The following is a 19587-nucleotide window of genomic DNA, read 5'->3' as shown; positions in this document are numbered from 1 at the left end:
TTACATTATTTTAAGGTAATTATCTCCATACATCCTTCCATTTTATTTTTTACGTATGACAAGCTCTTTCAGATAATCCTCTGTGAAAGTAATCATCTTTCACATTTTTAAAAAAAATCATACTTCATTTCTTAAAAAAAGTCAAGCCTTTTATTAAGAATTCATATTGGTTCAACAAGAGACAGGCACTGCCTTGACTAATACGGTTATTAAGATAAGGAAGTCACAGTCTTTGTCCCTTGAATCTTAAAGTCAGGCGGGAATAAAGACAGAAAAATGTTAATATATTTTTTGAGGAGGGAGAGGTTATCCAATATCTAAACCGTGCTCCCACATTTAGGAAATTCCTAAAATTACAAGGGATTTATAGATACAAAAATTGACATATACTTGTTTCCCAGCCCGCTTTGCAAAGCGGCTGCTCTGGAATCCTCAGCTAGGTGCACGAAATCCGATGCACTAGCCGCAGACTTTGCATGAGGATTTAGTGACACAAGGAAGCAGGAGGTGGTGCAGCAGCAGCCTCCACTTGTGGCGCAGTGACTTCTCACAGCACTGACTGTGCAATGGTACAGACTGATATCAGCCTCTTTGCTTTTGCATGTCTTGAGGGGCCTGATTCTCCAGCCCTCTCAGTCTTTCTATCAGGTATGTTTTATCCTTGTAACAATTCAGAAAAAAAAATTGTGATAAAAGCTACATGAAGAAAAGAGACATTCTTAAACTTCCAATCCACGTCTGTTAACAGAGCAACATATTTGTACAGAGCAAAATAGTAATTCATGAAATACTTCTTGGACTCTTACAACACAAAATTTAATTTTAGTTCTTTCCCTCTAGATTTAATATAAACATCTGATATATAGAAAGATAAACTTAAGAACATTTATGTATTTTTCTTATTTACTGTAACTTTTATTTAATTGATTTATAATTGGCTGATAATTCATACCAATTTCCACGTGTGGGATGGTGTCATGTTGCCATGTGACCTTGTTTTTCCAGTGCCTTTAGTCACATATAAATGTTACTAATTCTCCACTTCAAAACTAATGCTTAAACATTATACACACACACACACACACACACACACACACACACTACATTAATTTGGTAGACAAAATAAGTGAGCATTAAACATAATAAGACTAATACAGATACATATCAATCTTTATTAGCTTTGTCTCTGAAAGTTCACATATTTACTTGATATCTCTTTAGTGAGTGCATCCATGTGCCAGGCACGAGGGTTATATTAGTGACCAAATTAGAAAAGGTCCCTGCTCTCATGGAGTTTACTGCCTAGATAGAGTCAGACAATAAGCAGGCAATAATAATATTAATATTAATAACAATATAATTTTATGTAATAGTAAGTGAAAAAGGCAATAAAGAAGCACTGCCATAAAATGGCTAATGGAAAAAGTGATCTATTTTTAGGGAGACGGGAAACCTTCCTAAAGAGGTAAGATTTATACTGAGTAGTGAATGATAAGTAGTTTCTATATAAAGTCTTGTAAAAACTTCACCCCAGAAAGAAAGAAAAAACAAGTGCAAAACACTGATGCAGGAACACTATTGGTGTGTTCAAGGAACAGAATCAAGACTAGAGTAGAGAACCCTTGTGCGTTGTTGGTAGGCATGGACATTGGTGGGGCCACTATGGAAAGCAGCATGGAGGTCTCTCTAAATTAAAAACAGACCTACCATATTATCCAGCAATTTCACTTCTGAGTATTTACCTGATAAAAACAAAAACACTGACTTGAAAAGATCTATGCACTTGAGCTTTATGTTTCCTGAAGCATTATTATATAAGAGCCAAGACATGGAACTAACCTAAGTGTCCATGGTTGGATGAATAGATAAAGAAAATATGAGCTCTGGCAGGCTGACTCAGTGGTAAAGCATTGGCCCCCTGTGTGTGGATGTCCTGGGTTCAATTGCCTGTCAGAACACACAGGAGAAGTAACCATCTGCTTCTCCACTCCTCCTCCCCATTGTCTCTCTCTCTTCCCCTCCCACAGGCATGGCTCGATTGGTTCAAGCAAGTTGGCCTTGGGACTGAGGATGGCTCCATGGCCTTGTCTCAGGTTTTAAAAGAGCTTGGTTACAAAGCAACAGCCCCAGATGGGCATAGCATTGGCCCCAGATGGGGGTTGTCAGGTAGATGCTGTTTAGGACAAATGTGGGAGTCTACTTCTCTGCCTCCCTGCTTCTCACTTAATAAAAATAAAGAAAAGAAAAAAGAAAATGTGATATACAGGGACTGGTAAAAGGTAGTTTTACAGTTGTGGGTATGCAACACAGAGTTAATAAAGCTACAATAATAATCATAACCTGCATGTCTTTTTCCATATGAAGAACAGTAAACCTACTTTTGCTCAACCCTGTATATACACAATAAAACATTATTCACCCATAAGAAGGAAATCTTGCCATTTGTGACAACATGACTGAATCTTGAGAGTATTATGCTAACAAAGACAAATACTGTATGACTTCACTTATATGCAAAATCTTGGAAAAAAAAACAACTCATAAGACTAACTGGTGGATCCCAGAGGTGGGGGAGGGAATAGAAAATAATCGGTGAAGGGGCTGAAAAGGCATAATACGGTGATTGTCATTAATAATGCTATATTTTTTAAAAAAATTATTTTATTTATTCATTTTTAGAGAGGAGAGAGACAGAGGACAGAGAGAGAGAAGGGGGGAGGAGCTGGAAGCATCAACTCCCATATGTGCCTTGACCAACCAAGCCCAGGGTTTCGAACCGGCGACTTCAGCATTTCCAGGTCGATGCTTTATCCACTGCACCACCACAGGTCAGGCCAATAATGCTGTATTTTGAAAGTTGCTAAGAAAATAAATCTTAAAATTCTCAAAAAAACTGTAACTGCCATATTTCCCCATGTATAAGACGCTCCCAAGTATAAGATACACCTTAATTTGGGGGCCTGAAATTTGAAAAAAAAATGTATTACATAAAGTTATTGAACTCAAGTTTAATTCATCATAAAATTCATACAACTCCTCATCATTGTCAAAACTCCCATCCATTAGCTTGTCTTCATCTGTGTCTGATGACAAATCACTGCATATATTGCCTCTTCCTCAGTTTCATCTCTGGCATTTGAAATGCCACATTTTTTAAATGACTTGACAATGATCTCAATCTTGATATTATCCCAGGATCATTTCACCCAGGTATAAACTTCTCCTATAGTTGGTTTCTTCACTCTTCCTCCTGCTGTCAAATTGTCGACAACAATGAGCATAAAAACTACCCCCAAAAAGCGAGAAATGCAAGTAAAAGAACTACAACCACTGTATAAGATTCATACAGTCTTTACACCCCAACATTTTTGGAAAAGGGTGCATCTTATACATGGGGCAATAAGGCTTGTGGTGAAGGATGTTAACTAGACTTATTGTGTTGCTCATTTAGCAATATATTCAAATATAGAATCATTACGCTACACACCTGAAACCAGCACAATGTTATTTGTTATTTGTCTATCATATCTCAACAGAAATAAAGACTTGAGACTAGTCTGTCTGGATCACAGAGTGCATGCTAAAGACATGTGTGAAGTAGGGCACATGAGTCAAGAAGGAAGTAGATCAGGTAATGCATAGTGAGGCTAGTTAAGTCATTTGATTTCATTCTATTCATAACTGTAAGGAAACTGGCAAGATTTATGTTTCAGGAAGAACCTCTTCAACAGGATCTGCTATTTGGGAGCAAAGTGACAGTAAAGGAACCAGTTAGGAAGCTAATATAGAAACCTGATTTTGTTCTATGTGAAATTTTATTGTTGCCTTAAAATTCACATTGTTAAATGAGCAACACAATAAGGATTTATAACTTCAGTCTTAGAAGATTTCAAACTCTTACAGAGAATTTTGTTTGGTTGACAACAAATATAATTTGTTTCTCTTAAAAACAAAACAAAACAAATAAACAACAACAAAAAACAAACAAACAACTATTCACCCTGCACTATAAAACAGCTTTGAATTAGTTGCTACAACTTGAGGTCATCTTCCTATCATTAATAGGTTTAAGAATCTCACTTCTTTTGCAAAACACATATTTTTAAATTAATACTAGTGAAGGATGAGATAAGCTTTCTCTATGAGATTACTTATTTATATATTTATGTATTTACTTATTTATGTAATTAATTAATTAGTTAATTAACTCATTTTGTTAAGTGAGAGGCAGAAAGACAGACTCCTGCATGTACCGCGGCCAGGATTCACCTGGCAAGCCTTCTACCAGGGTGATGCTCTGCCCATTTGAGGCTGCTGCTCCGTTGCTCAGCAACCAAGCTATTTAAGCTCCTGAAGCAAGGCCATGGAGCCAACCTCAGTGCCTGGGGCCTACTTTGCTTGAACTATTCAAGCCATGGCTGTGGGAGGGGGAGAGAGAGAAAGAAGGAAGAGGGTTGGAGAAGCAGATGGTCACTTCTCTGTGCCCTAACCGGGAATCAAACCTGGGACTCCCACATGCCACGCTGACACTCTACCGCTAAGTTGATAGGCCAGGCCCACATATATATGTAATTTTAATTACATTCAGTGAATTTAACCCATCTCTAAACTGATCTATATTTAGCAGTTCCATGACCCCAAAGCATCTCCTCACATTAAATTTTCTGTATGCTTTATATAAGAAAAGCATAGGAACACCCAAAGATAAGTGAATAAAGAGAAGAATAAACATATAACTTTAAAATTACAGGTAATATTTTATTTAAAAATTTTAGAAACAAAGCTAACAACTCAATAAACAGTTATTCTTTTCAAGAAAAAAGTTAGATCACTTGGATTTGGTTGTTTACTAATTTCTCTCATATTTAACTTCCTGACATTTTTCTGCAACTGAAAATTAACAAAACAATTTCCAAACCTGAAAATGTTGTACAAAAATTAGGATTGCTATATTGTTGGTGCAGGAGATAGAAAGAGGAGGAAAAGCCAGAGAATGAGAATAGTGGAGTAAGAGGAGATAGAGAGCTGATTTGGACATCAGACTTTCAACACATTTAACTCTAAGCCAAGAGCAATGTATTGGTGACAAGTTCAATTCTATCAAGCTTAACAAATACACTCTGACCTACCATTTCGGCCATTTTGCTTTAAAGTATTTGCAGAAAGTTGTATGGTACTTCCATGAACCATGGTTTCTGGAAATTTTAAGTCTTCTAAGTTTCCTTCTGTGCTCAGTCTTGCAACTTCCAACTCTGTTAATGACAAAGATATATCGGGGTTTATTGAGAAATCTAAGGTAATTTCATAAATCACTGAAATAGTTATGAGATCAAAATACCTGTACTGGAACTGATGTTCTATTTGTCATGCTTTATGGTAGTTCCAAGTTTAATTTAGAAAGCATTCTTTTACAATCATAAGTTTTTCAAAATAAAGCAAATAAAATCAGGTAAATAAGAATTCAAATGTATCAGTTAGTGTTAAGGTAAAAAAAAATTAAAGCTCAAGCTCAAATCCTTATATTTTATCACCAACAGTTTATTTTCAAAATATTATCTTTGTTTTATGAATTAGATAAAATTACTTTTATAATCTAGAGCTATACTATCATATCAATACTAATCTAGCTTTAAATCTATTAAATTTGAAACAGTTTTATCAAATCTTCTGAAATAAAACAGTCAGCTATATTCTTGGACACAATAAGAATAGATTTACACTCTTTATGAGCCAATAACACAATTATCAAAAATTGTTTTAATCCCTTACTTAAATGACTGATTTCTTTATAGTACATAATCAGAGATACTCCTATTGTAACTGAAGTAAAAAGCCCTGTATTAGAAGAATAAATTTTTAAATAGTACAGTACACACATATAAGTAAATAAACATTAAAAGCTAAAAAAAATTTAAATAGACCTCACATAAGTGATCTCAGGCTAAGATATCCAATATTGGAATGTCTTAAGGAGGATAAAATACATAATTATGAGGACGCTTTTAAGCCAACAATAGGCAATGTTCCCTTAATTACAGAAAAAAGAATAGAGTATCATTATAATATCAAGGCCACCACAGACATGTTTTTCTTTTCCCTCTTCTGCTGTACAAAGGTCTGACCCTTCTGTCTAACAAAGGCCACTTACGAATATTGTCTGTGTTCTCCCTGACAATGTCAGTCTTCAAAAGGTTATCAGCCAGCACAAAAGCACTTTCCTCCACAGTGTCAAGCAACATGGTAGCTGCACGGAGTTGATCACTTGTAGTCAGGTCTCTCCACGCATTCAAGGCTTGTGGCTGGAGGAGATTATTGACTGTCTCGACCATGGCCTACGAGAGGATGAACAGAATGACAGAGGTCTCTAGTGAACCCACCGAGCTGTCAGAAGTCCAGGTGTATATGCTGCCCAGCAAGCAAGGATCAGTGGCGTGCATGAGTTCAGAATTGTCCCAGCCTCCCCTGTGACATGCCGCAGCAGAAGCATACATTATTTTGTTCTGTAAAACCCGAGCTGAGACTTTGTAAGACAAGAGGAAAATCTTCTTTGGTTTTGAAGGACAACAAAAATAGCCAAGCTTGTTTTTTAGACTCAACAGCAAAGGCTTCAATAAGACTATAAATCACATCTTAAAATTATTTGGCTGGTGAATTGTTGGCAAGTAACTTAAACCAACACTTTTATCATATCACCCACAAAGAATTTTTTTCTATACATCATCTTAAAACTAGATGCTGAATACAGCAAAAATTAAAGGAATTACTACAGCTAGGACAATACAGGAATTTGTTTCATGTAAGTTGAGACCTCCCTGAGGAAACCTTTTTTTTTTTTCTTAACCAGCTAGTAGAATGTCAGAATGGGGAAGATATCAAAGCAGACATATGCCCAGGAGCTTTGGAAATATTCTGTGTGGACAGAAACCTTTATATTGTTTACTATTGGGGAGGGGAATAAACAGTTGGAACTTGCTACTTATGGTCCTTAGGTATTTTTCCTTAAAAAAAAAATCAGCAGTAGGTATACTCACACACAGAGATAAAGCACCACATTTCACATTGCTCACCCAAAAGAATCATCTCTGTAGTTGTAACATGTATTTCCTGTGGTTAGCTTTATGCTTTAGGTTACAAAGGAAAACAGTTCTCCCTATAAAATCTTCTTAAGGTTTCATTCAAACATACAGAATTACAAAATAGAAAAAATACATCTGAAGTTTGAATGTGATCATCCTTGAACCCTTTGATTATGAGATAAAGTTGAATATACAGCCAACACAAGCATTTTTTAGGCAGCACATAGGTTTTAAAACAGGCTCCCATTATTGACAAGTTGGTAGAGGGATTAGGAGACATTGGAGAAATAGACACTACACTGCAGTGTTTTCTTCTGGCTGGTGTTTTCATAGTAACTAAGTAACAACTGTTAAAAATTCAGCTTCATAATGAAACACCTTGGCTGTAATTAACACCATTTTCAAAAACTAATTTGCCTTTTGATAAAAGTTGTTTTTCTTGATATTTTTCCCAACTATCCCAAGTTTTGGCCAAAAGTAAATTTCACTGGACTTTTATGTAGAATAGTCCTACTTGGAAAATGAATACTTTGCATCGTTAAAAAAAAAAAATCTCTCGTGAAACTAACAAATGGGCATTTTCACCTGGTGTGCTTAGCTCTGTCATTTGTCAGTTTAAAACGTGATTCAGGGGCCAGACAAAAGCATTTAAAGATCACGACAAAATGATCTGCTTTTCAGAAAGATCTTTATAACCAATAAAATAAAGATCCAAACTGAATGCCTGTCTTGTGGGAAAATACATAACTTTACCACCACTGGGTTTCTATAAAGACAAGCTTGTCATCATGAAATCATCCAGGTTTCAGCTCAAGTGCTCACCTGCTCAAAGAGGTCTTCCATTCCCAGTATGTTTAAGAAGAAACATTTCACTATTAAATCAATTACATGGTTTATTTTCTTTGTATCATTATCATTATTTAATATACTTCATATATTAATTTACCTGAGTGACTGTGTTAGCTCTCTCCCTCAAGAAAAGTCTGGCTTTCAACTAGCCCATGATGTTTTCAGGGAAGAGATCTTGTCATTTCTGTTTTTCTCTGGTAAATTTTAGCACCTTGAGATACATGCCCATTAAACAGAGAATCTACTTTTACTATCAAATTATTAATGACATTATATACAATTAAAAAAAAACCCTGAAAGTATCCTCTTCTAATTCTAGAACTTTTTACCATGTTTCCCAAGAAGTCTTATGAGAGAATAAAGTGCACAGATATCACCATTGTTTGGGAGGAAGACAGCCTGAATTAGAGGAAATTAAGAAGACAATCAGACTTCAAAGAGAAAAGCAGAATATATATACATATATATGTATACATATATATGTATATAACAATATGTTTCAAAATGTTTAAGTGTAACAAAATCTCACTTTCAAAGTAATTCAATGAGGTTTTATTAAATATGTATAATATGTATGATATGTAAAGACTTAGGATATTCATTGTTTGCTGAAGAGAAGGAAAATATGGAGTCTGCCCTCAATTTGTCTAGGGGCCAAGACAGAAGGAAAGCACAAACTCGAGCTATAAACTCACAGCATACAGGACAGAAAGGAACAACTTCTGACTGAAGAGGGTGTTCAAATTTAAGTTAGACAATAAAAGTTTCCTTGATTATGATGAGGAATCCGAGGCTAACAGACATAATAAGCAAGTTGATGATTTTAAAAAAGTTAGAAAATGTATAGGATTTGGGATGAGGAGAATGTATGGCTCATGGAAAGAGTGTTAAAGCATAAGTACAGTGGGAAAACAGGAGGTAGAAGTCAGATCTTTGAAGATCTTCGGTATGATAAAATTGTGGGCTTTAGTGTGTAGAAAATGTTCAGCCATTAAATATTTGTATGCAAAGGATACATGTTTAGGTTTTAAAAAAATTCCTCTGAAAACGTATCCAAGGATGAATGGAGCATTGATTTATGAAACCAAGAAGAATAACAAAATGGAGAATAAATTCTATATAAGTTTATTATTTTTTAAAAGTATTTTTGTTAAAACAAAAACTTGTAAATATGCAATTTATCATTAGGCAGACTATTAAAAAGTTAAGAGCAATTATTTCCTATGAGTAGATAAATTTAAATGAATAAATTGCTGACATTCTTTTGAAAACTGACTAGAAATTTTATTTTACTCTTAACATTCGCATTTTTCTTTTATGCTGTGTTCTCCTGAATGAAATATATGTATTTTAACAATATATGCTGCAATCATTTTGCTGAATATTACTGTTTTAGTCATATTAGTATATTTTATACACAGTTATGTTTAAATATTTTTCTTCATGATTAAATTTCAGTATATGTAGAGAAAGAAAAATAAGTTTTCAGGTCACCTCTGCTCTTATTTCCTGTTTCCTAACTATATTTATATATACAGTTTATATTCAGTTATAATTTGGAAAAATGAAAACAACTTTTCTTTAATTCTTCATTTTTGGCTTCTTGATATGAAGTTTATCAGTTGAGAATAAAATACAACAGTACAAATTTAAAATCATTACTGAATAGGGCACATTTATATAATTACTTTTGTTTAAATATTGACTCAAATAAAAAATTTAAAGGTTAAGTGTTAGAAGGGTCCTCAAAACAGTTTTGAACTTACAGTTTTTTTAATAGAAGTCAAGTTGAGTGACTGTTATTTACACATCTGATCAATAACCATAATGTTCTTTTTATAATCGCTGTCATTTAATATTATTAAGCTACTAATCTCTGAACTCTCTTTTATATTACAGTGAAGTGTTGGCATTTTCAAGTCTTAATTAAAATTAGACTGTATAACACAATTGACCTTAATATAGTAATAAGAACCTTTAACAATGAAACAAAATGAAACTAAAATTTCATAGAAAACACCTGCCCCTTCAAGAGACCTCATGTTGTTTAAAAATGTATTGTTTCCAGAAAGCTTTAATTGACTTATTTTATAAATCTCATTTAGAGTAACATGATTGAATGCTGCCAAATAAATTTTTATTGTACTACAGGAATTAAATGGAGCTATAAGCTTGACTCAACTTCTTGCTAACTCAACATTCATTAAAAAAATATTAACTAAGTCCCTTCCACTGGAATGCTGAAAGAAAAACATATATTCTTGTAGGAGATGACTCTGCACCAATATAAACGGCAGTTACCTGCAGAGCAAGGGTTAATTAGGGACAGGAGATCTTGGAGTGTGTTGGCCATGGAGAGACACTGGCCTGGGTTACTTGAATGCACGTACACAGGATTCTTGGAGGGATGCCTGCAGGAACCAGATGTCCTTTGTGAGTGATAAGCTCTGGGACTCTGACTCTTCTTGTGTCCTTGTTCATGAAAAGAAACAGTAGACATGCAGGGTTGGGGATGAAACGAAGGGGAAAAAGGCTTGTGTAACTTTCTAGTTTTAACTGCTGAGATATGGTTTTTGGAACTCAATAAATATGTAGAGGTGCAGTTTCTCTGGGCTGATTCTGCATAAGAGTTTCAGCCTTCTGCCCGGTTATTAAAAATCTGGTGTGTCTTTTGCCTTGCGAGTCCGAACCGTGAAAAAATTTGGAACATATTCTTTCTTCCTCAAAATGATGACAATATAGTGAGACCAAAAAATTCAACAAGTAATTAAGATTCAACACGACAAGACTTATAATAGTGGAAACACGGGGTTCAAGCTCTGTATTGGAAAGGCTCTGTTAAGTATAATTTCAAGCTCAAGTTCCACACTGACTTGATAAGCAAAGGATAGAACATGTGCTTATAGGTACAGGTGTGAAAGAGAACAGGAAACTCAGAGGAACTGAAAATTCCTTATGACAGAGCAAAGAGTGCAAAGGGTTCAATGGCTAGATTACTGAGTGAAAGCTAGTTTTCAAAGAGGCTTGTAAACTGGTGTTAAGTAAGATATTTTCAATTGTTCCTAAAGGTAACAAGAAGTCACTGAAAAAATATAAGTAGGGGAGTGATATAAAGTTATAATGGTTAATATTCACTAGGTGCATTCCAGACTCTCATCTGAATGCTTTCTATGCATCAATTCCTTTAATTTTGACAATAAAGCAATGAGGTAGATATGATTATTATCTTTATCTTGCCGGGGGTAACTTTCTGAAGGCCAATTAGGTAACATAAGGCAGAACCAGGGTTCAAATCCATGCATTCTGATTCTGGGGATGGGAAGAAATAGAGAATCCAAAGATATACAGGGATGTGTTGGTTAATTAAAGTCACTTGGTGAGAGAAATAAAAAAGTGTAGTGCACAGAATTTGAAAATAGGCACTGAGGTGACACTTAAAATTAGGATAACGGAAGAGGAGAAAATTTCAATTCATTAAAAGGTAGATACTGTAAGCGCATATGTGGGAAGAGGGTGCTGAACACAATGAATTCAGAGTTGCCCATTTTGAATGCAAAGTACTTGAATGGTGCCAATTAGGAAGGTCTAGATATATACCTTACAAAGGAGGAAAAAATCTTTGTACTACCTTGTTAGGTATTGTGACTGGGCCTGAGAATTAAGCTGACACAAGATAAATTAACAGGACAAAAGCACAAAAATTTTATTTAATATTTTTATGTCTACACAGGAACTTTCACCAGAAAAAAACAAAACAAACTAACAAACAAACCAAAACCCCCCTAAGATCTGAAGAAGCAATTTAGACTGAGAGCTTATATTCTTTTTTAAACAAAGAATGATAAATTTGTGCAGTGCCAAGATAAAGAATAAAGGTTTAAGCTTCTAGCAGCAGTAAATTGTGGGAAAGTGACTGAAAGTACATAGGGGAAGATAAGAGTTATTTTAGTGTGTTTGTTTGTAAAGATCCATTTTGGCACTGACTGTCAGTCTCTGGTGAATAAGAATGCTCTTCTCTTGCTGGTATGTGGGAAATTTTATGATCTGCTTTTTAGGTAGAAAGGGGGAAGCCATCTACTATTTTTCAATTGCCGTCATCTCAAAATAATATGTCAAGTCAACATGGCATATTTTGGGGTGGCATATTCTTAACCCCGTCAGTCTGCAGGTTACTCAAATATCTGACATGGGAGTTTAGGCATCATAAATTTAAGTAAGCTCATTAAAGCCATTGATATTTCTGACATTACCCAATAAACTGAGTAGAGAGAGAACTGATGGCCCAGAAACACTAACAATAGGGGAGAAAAATATGGAAAGAATAGTTGATAACTGAGATGAAAAACAAAGTGGCTAGATTAGTGTGGGTATTTTTTTAATGTTTTAATCTTTTTGATAGAGTCTTTATTTTTTAAGTGTGACACTATTTAACACAATTATATAGGTCTTAGATAATCAATTCTATAACACATCTCTGTACACGATATTGTGTGTTAACCCCCCCAGGCAAGTCTGTGACCATCACCATTTCTCTCCCCTCTACCCTCCTGTGTAGAACAGTGTGGTTGTATAGAAGTCAAGGGAAGAGGGTTTCCATCAGTTTCAAAATAAACTCAAACAGGCCCTGGCTGGTTGGCTCAGTGGTAGAGTGTCGGCCTGGCGTGCAGAAGTCCTGGGTTCAATTACCGGCCAGGGCACACAGGAGAAACGCCCATCTGCTTCTCCACCCCTCCCCCTCTCCTTCCTCTCTGTCTCTCTCTTCCCCTCCCGCAGCCGAGGCTCCATTGGAGCAAAGTTTGCCCGGGCGCTGGGGATGGCTCCTTGGCCTCTGCCCCAGGCGCTAAAGTGGCTCTGGTCGCAACAGAGCGACGCCCCAGAGGGGCAGAGCATTGCCCCCTGGTGGGCATGCCGGGTGGATCTCGGTTGGGCGCATGCGGGAGTCTGTCTGACTGTCTCTCCCGGTTTCCAGCTTCAGAAAAATACAAAAAAACAAACAAAACAAAACAAAACAAAAAAATCCCTCAAACATAAAAACATCTAAAACACCCTTTTTCTTTAAATAATAATAATGTTAGGTTTCTCTTTTTCTGCGTAACAGGTAGAACGGTTGTAAAATAGAATAACTACAGAAAAGCAGCTTTTGGAAGATAATCAATTCAATATTGTGTATCTTTACTGTGAAGTAGTACGTTTAAAATTCAATAAATAGTTCTTTAGCATTTAATTTGTGTCAGCATTGCTTTAGACACTTGGGATACAATTTAAACAAAGCAGAGAAAAAATAGATCCTAGAACTGAACTTTCTGCCAAGGAAATTAAAATGTAGAAGACAGATAGGTAGTAGCCAAGTACCAAGTAAAATAAAGGGGAAAAAAGCATGGTAGGAAGATCCAGAGAGTCAGCGTTTAGGGGTTGGATTGGGAGGAGGGTCACTTGTGATTTTATGTAGGATAGTCCAGGTGGGCCTCGTTAAAATGATAATTTGGAGAAGACAAAGTTGTTGAGGGAGTTAGTCATGCAGATATTTGGAGACAATCCAATCAGAGGGAACAATCAGAATGAAGATTGCCAAGTACCAAGTACATGCATATTTTGCATGTTCTAAAATCTGAAGGAAGCCCCCTTTGGAGAAATCAGAAAGAAAGCAGTAGGTTGACATTGAACCACGTCAGTTGAGTAGGTGAAGACTGCATATGAAACTAGTTTGCAAGTGAGGATTAGGAATTCAGTTATGGACATAGAAACTTTGAGGTGTCAGACAATAAAATGAAGATGTTGAGAAGTTAGCTGGAATATAAATTTAGGAGTTCAGGAGAGTGGTTTGCGCTGGAGATAATCTTTGAGGGTCACAGGCATAATGGTGGTTTTTAAAATAGTGAGATCACCAAGGGAGGGGATGTACAGTACACAGAGAACAAGAGGATTCAGTACTGAGCCAGAAAGCACTCTTACGTTAAGGGTTTGGGAGAAGAGAAGGAACAAGCAGAGAAGACTGGAAAAAAAGCTTCAAAACTGGAGGAAAACCAAGAGAATGCATTGTCCTGATCAAAGTGAATCAAGGAAGAGGGAGTGATTAACTATGTCAGATGCTTCTGATTGGTCCAATAAGATGGACTGACATCTATTTAGTTTAGCAGCATAATGTCTCAAATGACCTCAACAAATGCAGTTGCAATAAAGTGGTGGGGGCAAAATACTAATGAGGTAAATTAAGGGACACTGAGAGGGATTGGCAATAGTGAGTATAAACAAGTGTTTTCAGTATTTCTACTACAATGAAAATACCAGCAGCAATGACATACAAGCCTGGAGTTTCATTTAAATGGTAAATATTTAGAAGTCACTTTGTATGTGCTAAGTATAATTTAAAATGTCTTGAGGATATAGAAACACAGGTGGCATTCTTTCTTCCCAAAAGCTCAGAGATAGAAAAGTGAAGAGATATTAAAATACAGCTTGATAATTGCTACAAAGAGAGAAAAACTGAGGGTGTTATAAGTTCACGTAAGAGGACATTTATCCAGACTAAGTCAGCCAAAGAATTCTTCCTTAGAATAACTGGCATATACTTATACAGTAGGTGTTTACAGATTCAGTCAAAATGACCGAGATGAAAGGATTGGAAAGGAGAACAAATTTAGAAGTAATTTAAGCTATTATGACCACAAAGGCAGAGACACGAGCTGCAAGTCCTTAGGTGGTTTGGGAACGCAGAATCCAAGAATGGAGGAGATGGTTAAAAGTGTGGGATGTCAGAAAAAAAAAAAAAAAAAAAGTCAAATTCTCAAACACTTAAGTCCAAAATAGGAATTTTTTCTTAAGAGAAAAGAGCATAATGAAAAGTCTTTTGAATAGAGTCATGATCAGACTTGCATTTTTCTATATTATTCAGTAATAGAGAGAAGGGTTTAACAGAAGAATTAATGTAAGAGGGTTTTTTGTTTTTGTTTTTGTTTTTTTTTGAGAATCACCTACACAAAGGTTATAGTTGAAGCTATAAGAATGGATATCAGAGAAAAACTAAGCTTGCAAGCAAAATAATCTTGCGAAAATATAATGTCATGTCCCTAAAGCTCTTTAATGACATACAAAATCTGGACTCCTTTCCATAGTTTTCCTACCCTTGTATTTTCCTTCAACTGATCACTTGAGAATACTGGCTTTTTTTCTATTTTCAGAACTCTCTAATCACTCCTCCAGCTAGGCACATGGCTGATCTTAATTTTCACCTTGCTAGACCATCTTCCTTAAAAAATACAATCTGTAACCAGTTGTTCACTTGGACTCACCTGACTCTTTTTTTCTTTGCATAGTATTTCTACCATTATATTGTTTTATTATTTTGATTGATTTACTGTCTATTTTCTTCCCAAACTCCAGTCTGCTGAACTAGGATGTGAGCTCTACAAGAACAGAAATACTTTTGATGGAAATTGCATAAAATTTGTATATTGCTTTGGGTAATGTGGCCATTTTAACTATATTTTTTCTTTCTATCCATGAACAAGGAATATTTTTCCATTTCATTGTGTCTTTTTCAATTTCCTTTAATAATACTTTGTAATTTTCAGTATATAGATCCTTTACATTCTTTGATATGTTTATTCCTAAGTATTTTATTTTTTTTGTTGTTGCAACTGCAAAGGGAATTATTTTTTTGAGTTCTTTTTCTGATGTTTCATTGTTGGCATATAGGAAGGCAATGGACTTTTGTATATTAGTTTTGTATCCTGCGACCTCACAGTATTGGTTTATTATTTCTAATAGACTTTCTGTGGAGATTTGGGATTTTCCATATACAGTATCATCTCATCTGCAAAAGTGAAAGATTTACTTCTTTGTTCCCAATGTGAATACCTTTTATTTCTTTCTCTTGCCTTATTGCTCTGGCTAGAACTTCCAGCACTATGTTGATTAGAAGTGGAGAGAGTGGGCAGCCTTGTCTTGTTCCTGATTTTAGAGGAAAAGTTTTCAGCTTTTTACCATTTAGTATGATGTTAGCTGGAGGTTTGTTATAAATGGCCTTTATTATGTTGAGGTATTTTCTTTCTATACTCATTTTGTTGAGTGTTTTAAACATAAGAGGATGTTATATTTTATCAAATGCCTTTTCTGCATCTATTGATAGGATAATACGGTTTTTGTTCTTTGTTTTGTTGATATGGTGTATTGTCTTAATCATTTTACATACGTTGAACCATCCTTGTGTTTCTGAGATGAATCCCACTTGATCATGATGAATTATTTTTTGATATGTTGTATTCAATTTGCTAGTATTTTGTTTAGGATTTTTGAATCTGTATACATTAGAGATATTGGCCTGTAGTTTTCCTTTCTTTGTGTTGTCCTTACCAGATTTTGGTATGAGAGTTATCTTGGCCTCATAAAATGTGTTTGGAAGTATTGCTTCTTCTTCAATTTTTTGGAAGACTTTGAGAAGGATAGAACCTAATCTTCTTTGAATGTTTGGTAGAATTCATTAGTATAGCCATCTGGCCCCAGATTTTATTTTTTGGGAGATTTTTTGTAGTTGTTTCTATTTCCTCCCTGCTTATCAGTCTATTTAGGCTTTCTACTTCTTTGTGATTCACTATAGGAAGATTCTATTGTTCTAGGAGTTTAGTTCTAGATTGTTGATTTTGTGGCATATAATTTTTCATAGTATTTGCAATAATCCTTTGTATATCTATGATATCTGTGGTAATTTCTCCTCTTTCATTTTGCATTTTGTTTATATGAGTCCTTTCATTTTTTTCCTTAGTGAATTTCCATCAGAATTCCAATGTCATTTTTGAAAAAATTGAACAAAAAATCATCAGGTTTATCTGAACCTTAGAAAACCTCAAATAACCAAAGTAATCCTAAGGAAAAAAAGGAAGCTGGAGGCATTGCAATACTTGACCTCAAACTATATGACAGAACCACAATAATCAAAACAGCATGTTACTGGCAGAAATAATGACACCCAGACCAGAGGAACAGAATAGAGAACCCAGAAATAAAACCACATATATATGGTCAGATCATCTTTGATAAAGGAGCCAAAAACACACAATGGAAAAAATAAATCCTCTTCTATAAATGGTACTGTAAAAATTAGAAAGCCACGTGCAAAAAAATTAAACTTGCCTGATCAGGTGGTGGCACAGAGGATAGAGTATAGGACTGGGATGCGGAGAACCCAGGTTTGAGACCCAGAGGTTGCCAGCTTGAGCACAGGCTCATCTGGCTTGAGCAAGGAGCTCACCAGCTTGGACCTAAGGTCACTGACTCGAGCAAGGGGTTACTCGGTCTGCTGAAGGCCCACGGTCGGGGCACATATGAGAAAGCAATCAATAAAAAACTAAGGTGTCACAATGAAAAATTGATGATTGCTGCTTCTCATCTCTCTTCATTCCTGTCTGTCTGTCTCTATCTATCCCTCTCTCTGACTCTCTCTCTGTCCTTGAAAAAAAAAAAAAAGAATGAAACTTGACTGCAGTTTGTCTCCTGCACAAAAATTAATTCAAAGGATCAAAGACCTCAATATAAGATCTGAAACAATAAATTACATAGAAGAAAACATAGTTACTAAACTCATAAACTTTAGCAGTAGAGAACATTTTATGAATTTGACCCCAAAGGCAAGAGAAGTAAAGGCAAAGGTAAATAATGAGAATACATCAAACTAAGAAGCTTCTGCACAGCAAAAGAAACTGTCAACAAAACAAATAGCCAACTAAATGGAAGATAATATTTTCAAACTACAGTTCTGATAAGGGGCTAATATCCAAAATATATAAAGAACTCACAAAACTCAACAACAAACAAGCAAACAATCCAATAAAAAAATGGGAAAAGGACATGAACAGACACTTCTCCCAAGAAGAAATATAAATGACCAACAGATATATGAAAAAATGCTCATCTTTACTAGCTATTAGAGAAATGCAAATCAAAACTACAATGAGATACCACCTCACACCTGTTATATTAGCTATTATCAACAAGACAGGTAATAACAAGTGCTGGAGAGGCTGTGGAGAAAAAGGAACTCTCATTCACTGTTGGTGGGAATGTAAAGTAGTGCAACCATTATGGAAGAAACTTTGGTGGTTCCTCAAAAAATTAAGAATATAACTAACATACAACCCAGCAATCCCTGTACTGGGTATATACTCACAAAACTTTAAAACATGGGTACATAAAGACACATGTACCCCCATGTTCATCACAGCATTGTTCACCATGGCCAAGACATGGAAACAGCCTAAATGCCCTTCAATAGAGGATTGGGTAAAGAGGATGTGGCACATATATACAATGGAATACTACTCAGCCATAAGAAATGATGACATAGTATCATTTTTGACAACATGGATGGACCTTGATAACATTATACTGAGTGAAATAAGTAAATCAGAGAAGATATGGAACTGTATAATTCCATACATAGGTGGGACACAAAATTGAAACTCATGGACATAGATGAAAGTGCAATGGTTACCAGGGGGAGGGGAAGAAAGTAGAGGGAGGGGTTTAGAGGGAAGGGAAGGGGCTTAAAGAGAAACAAAATATAGGGTGACAGAAGATGATTTCACTTTGGGTGATGGATATACAGCATAATAGACTGTCTGATGTGGAGATGTTTTTTCTAAATCTATGTACTCTGATTGACCAATGTCACACTATTAAATTTAGTTGTCTAAGTTAATTAATTAAAGAATAAAAAAAGATAAATATGACCTGGGTAGGTCTAAAGTAGAAGAGAGAATGATAGATAAAATCATAAACATAAAGGCAAATCTCTGCAAATAAAAATTGTGTCAAACTGCCTGACCAGGTGGTGGCGCAGTGGATAGAGCATCGGACTGGGATGCAGATGACCCAGGTTCAAGACTCCGAGGTCACCAGCTTGAGCGTGGGCTCATCTGGTTTGAGCAAAGCTCACCAGCTTGTACCCAAGGTCACTGGCTCAAGCAAGGGGTTACTCGCTCTGCTAAGGCCTGCAGTCAAGCACATATGAGAAAGCAATCTATGAACAACTAAGGTGTCACAACAAAAAACTGATGATTAATGCTTCTCATCTCTCTCCGTTTCTGTCTGTCTGTCCCTATCTATTCCTCTCTCTGACTCTCTCTCTGTTTCTGTAAAAAAAAAAAATTGTGTCAAACATAAAAAAAAGAAACAGAAAGATTTTTTGTCTTAATTTCTGAATTGCTGTACCAAGAATAGTACTTGAAATGTGTGAGTGATTCAATGACTACTTCTATGCTCTTCTTTAAAGTATAGAAGTTAACTACTTTTTAAAGAAAAGTATACTTTTCTGATATTAAAAGGGATAAGCTTGTAGGAAAGTCTGAGCTTATCCTAGAGTAGCCTAAGGAGACATGACAGTTGTAATGTTATGAACGTCTATGTGTACATATGCAATATAATGTGATATCCTGGATAGGATCATAAAACAAACAAACAAAAAGACATAGGTAATAACTAAGAAAATCTGAATAAATAATGCACTTTAATAATCCATCAATATTATTGATTTACTGTAAAAATGTACACTGTAATAGTACTTGTGATAAATAAATAAAATTAGTTGATCAGTTGTAATAAATATAAATACTAATGGAAGATAATAATAATTGAGGTAATTGTATGTATAGGGAGCTATATGAGAATT

General features: G+C 35.3%; 1 protein-coding gene across 5 annotated transcripts in view; it reads right to left on the bottom strand.

The window, feature by feature from the left end:
- Positions 1-19587, bottom strand: part of ADGRL3 (adhesion G protein-coupled receptor L3) — an 838394-nt gene that overhangs the window by 115896 nt on the left and 702911 nt on the right. For all 5 annotated transcript variants that reach the window (XM_066386326.1, XM_066386327.1, XM_066386329.1 and 2 more), the window contains 2 exons: positions 6149-6332; positions 5130-5252 (listed from right to left, as the gene is read on the bottom strand). In XM_066386326.1, coding sequence (XP_066242423.1) covers positions 5130-5252; positions 6149-6332 — 307 coding nt within the window. The remainder of the gene's footprint in view (positions 1-5129; positions 5253-6148; positions 6333-19587) is intronic.

The sequence above is a fragment of the Saccopteryx leptura genome, chromosome 5 (assembly GCF_036850995.1).
Source record: "Saccopteryx leptura isolate mSacLep1 chromosome 5, mSacLep1_pri_phased_curated, whole genome shotgun sequence".
In the NCBI taxonomy this organism is placed as follows: Eukaryota; Metazoa; Chordata; class Mammalia; order Chiroptera; family Emballonuridae; genus Saccopteryx; species Saccopteryx leptura.
The sequence above is the reverse complement of the archived record's forward strand: the minus strand, read 5'-3'. Positions and strand labels throughout refer to the sequence as shown.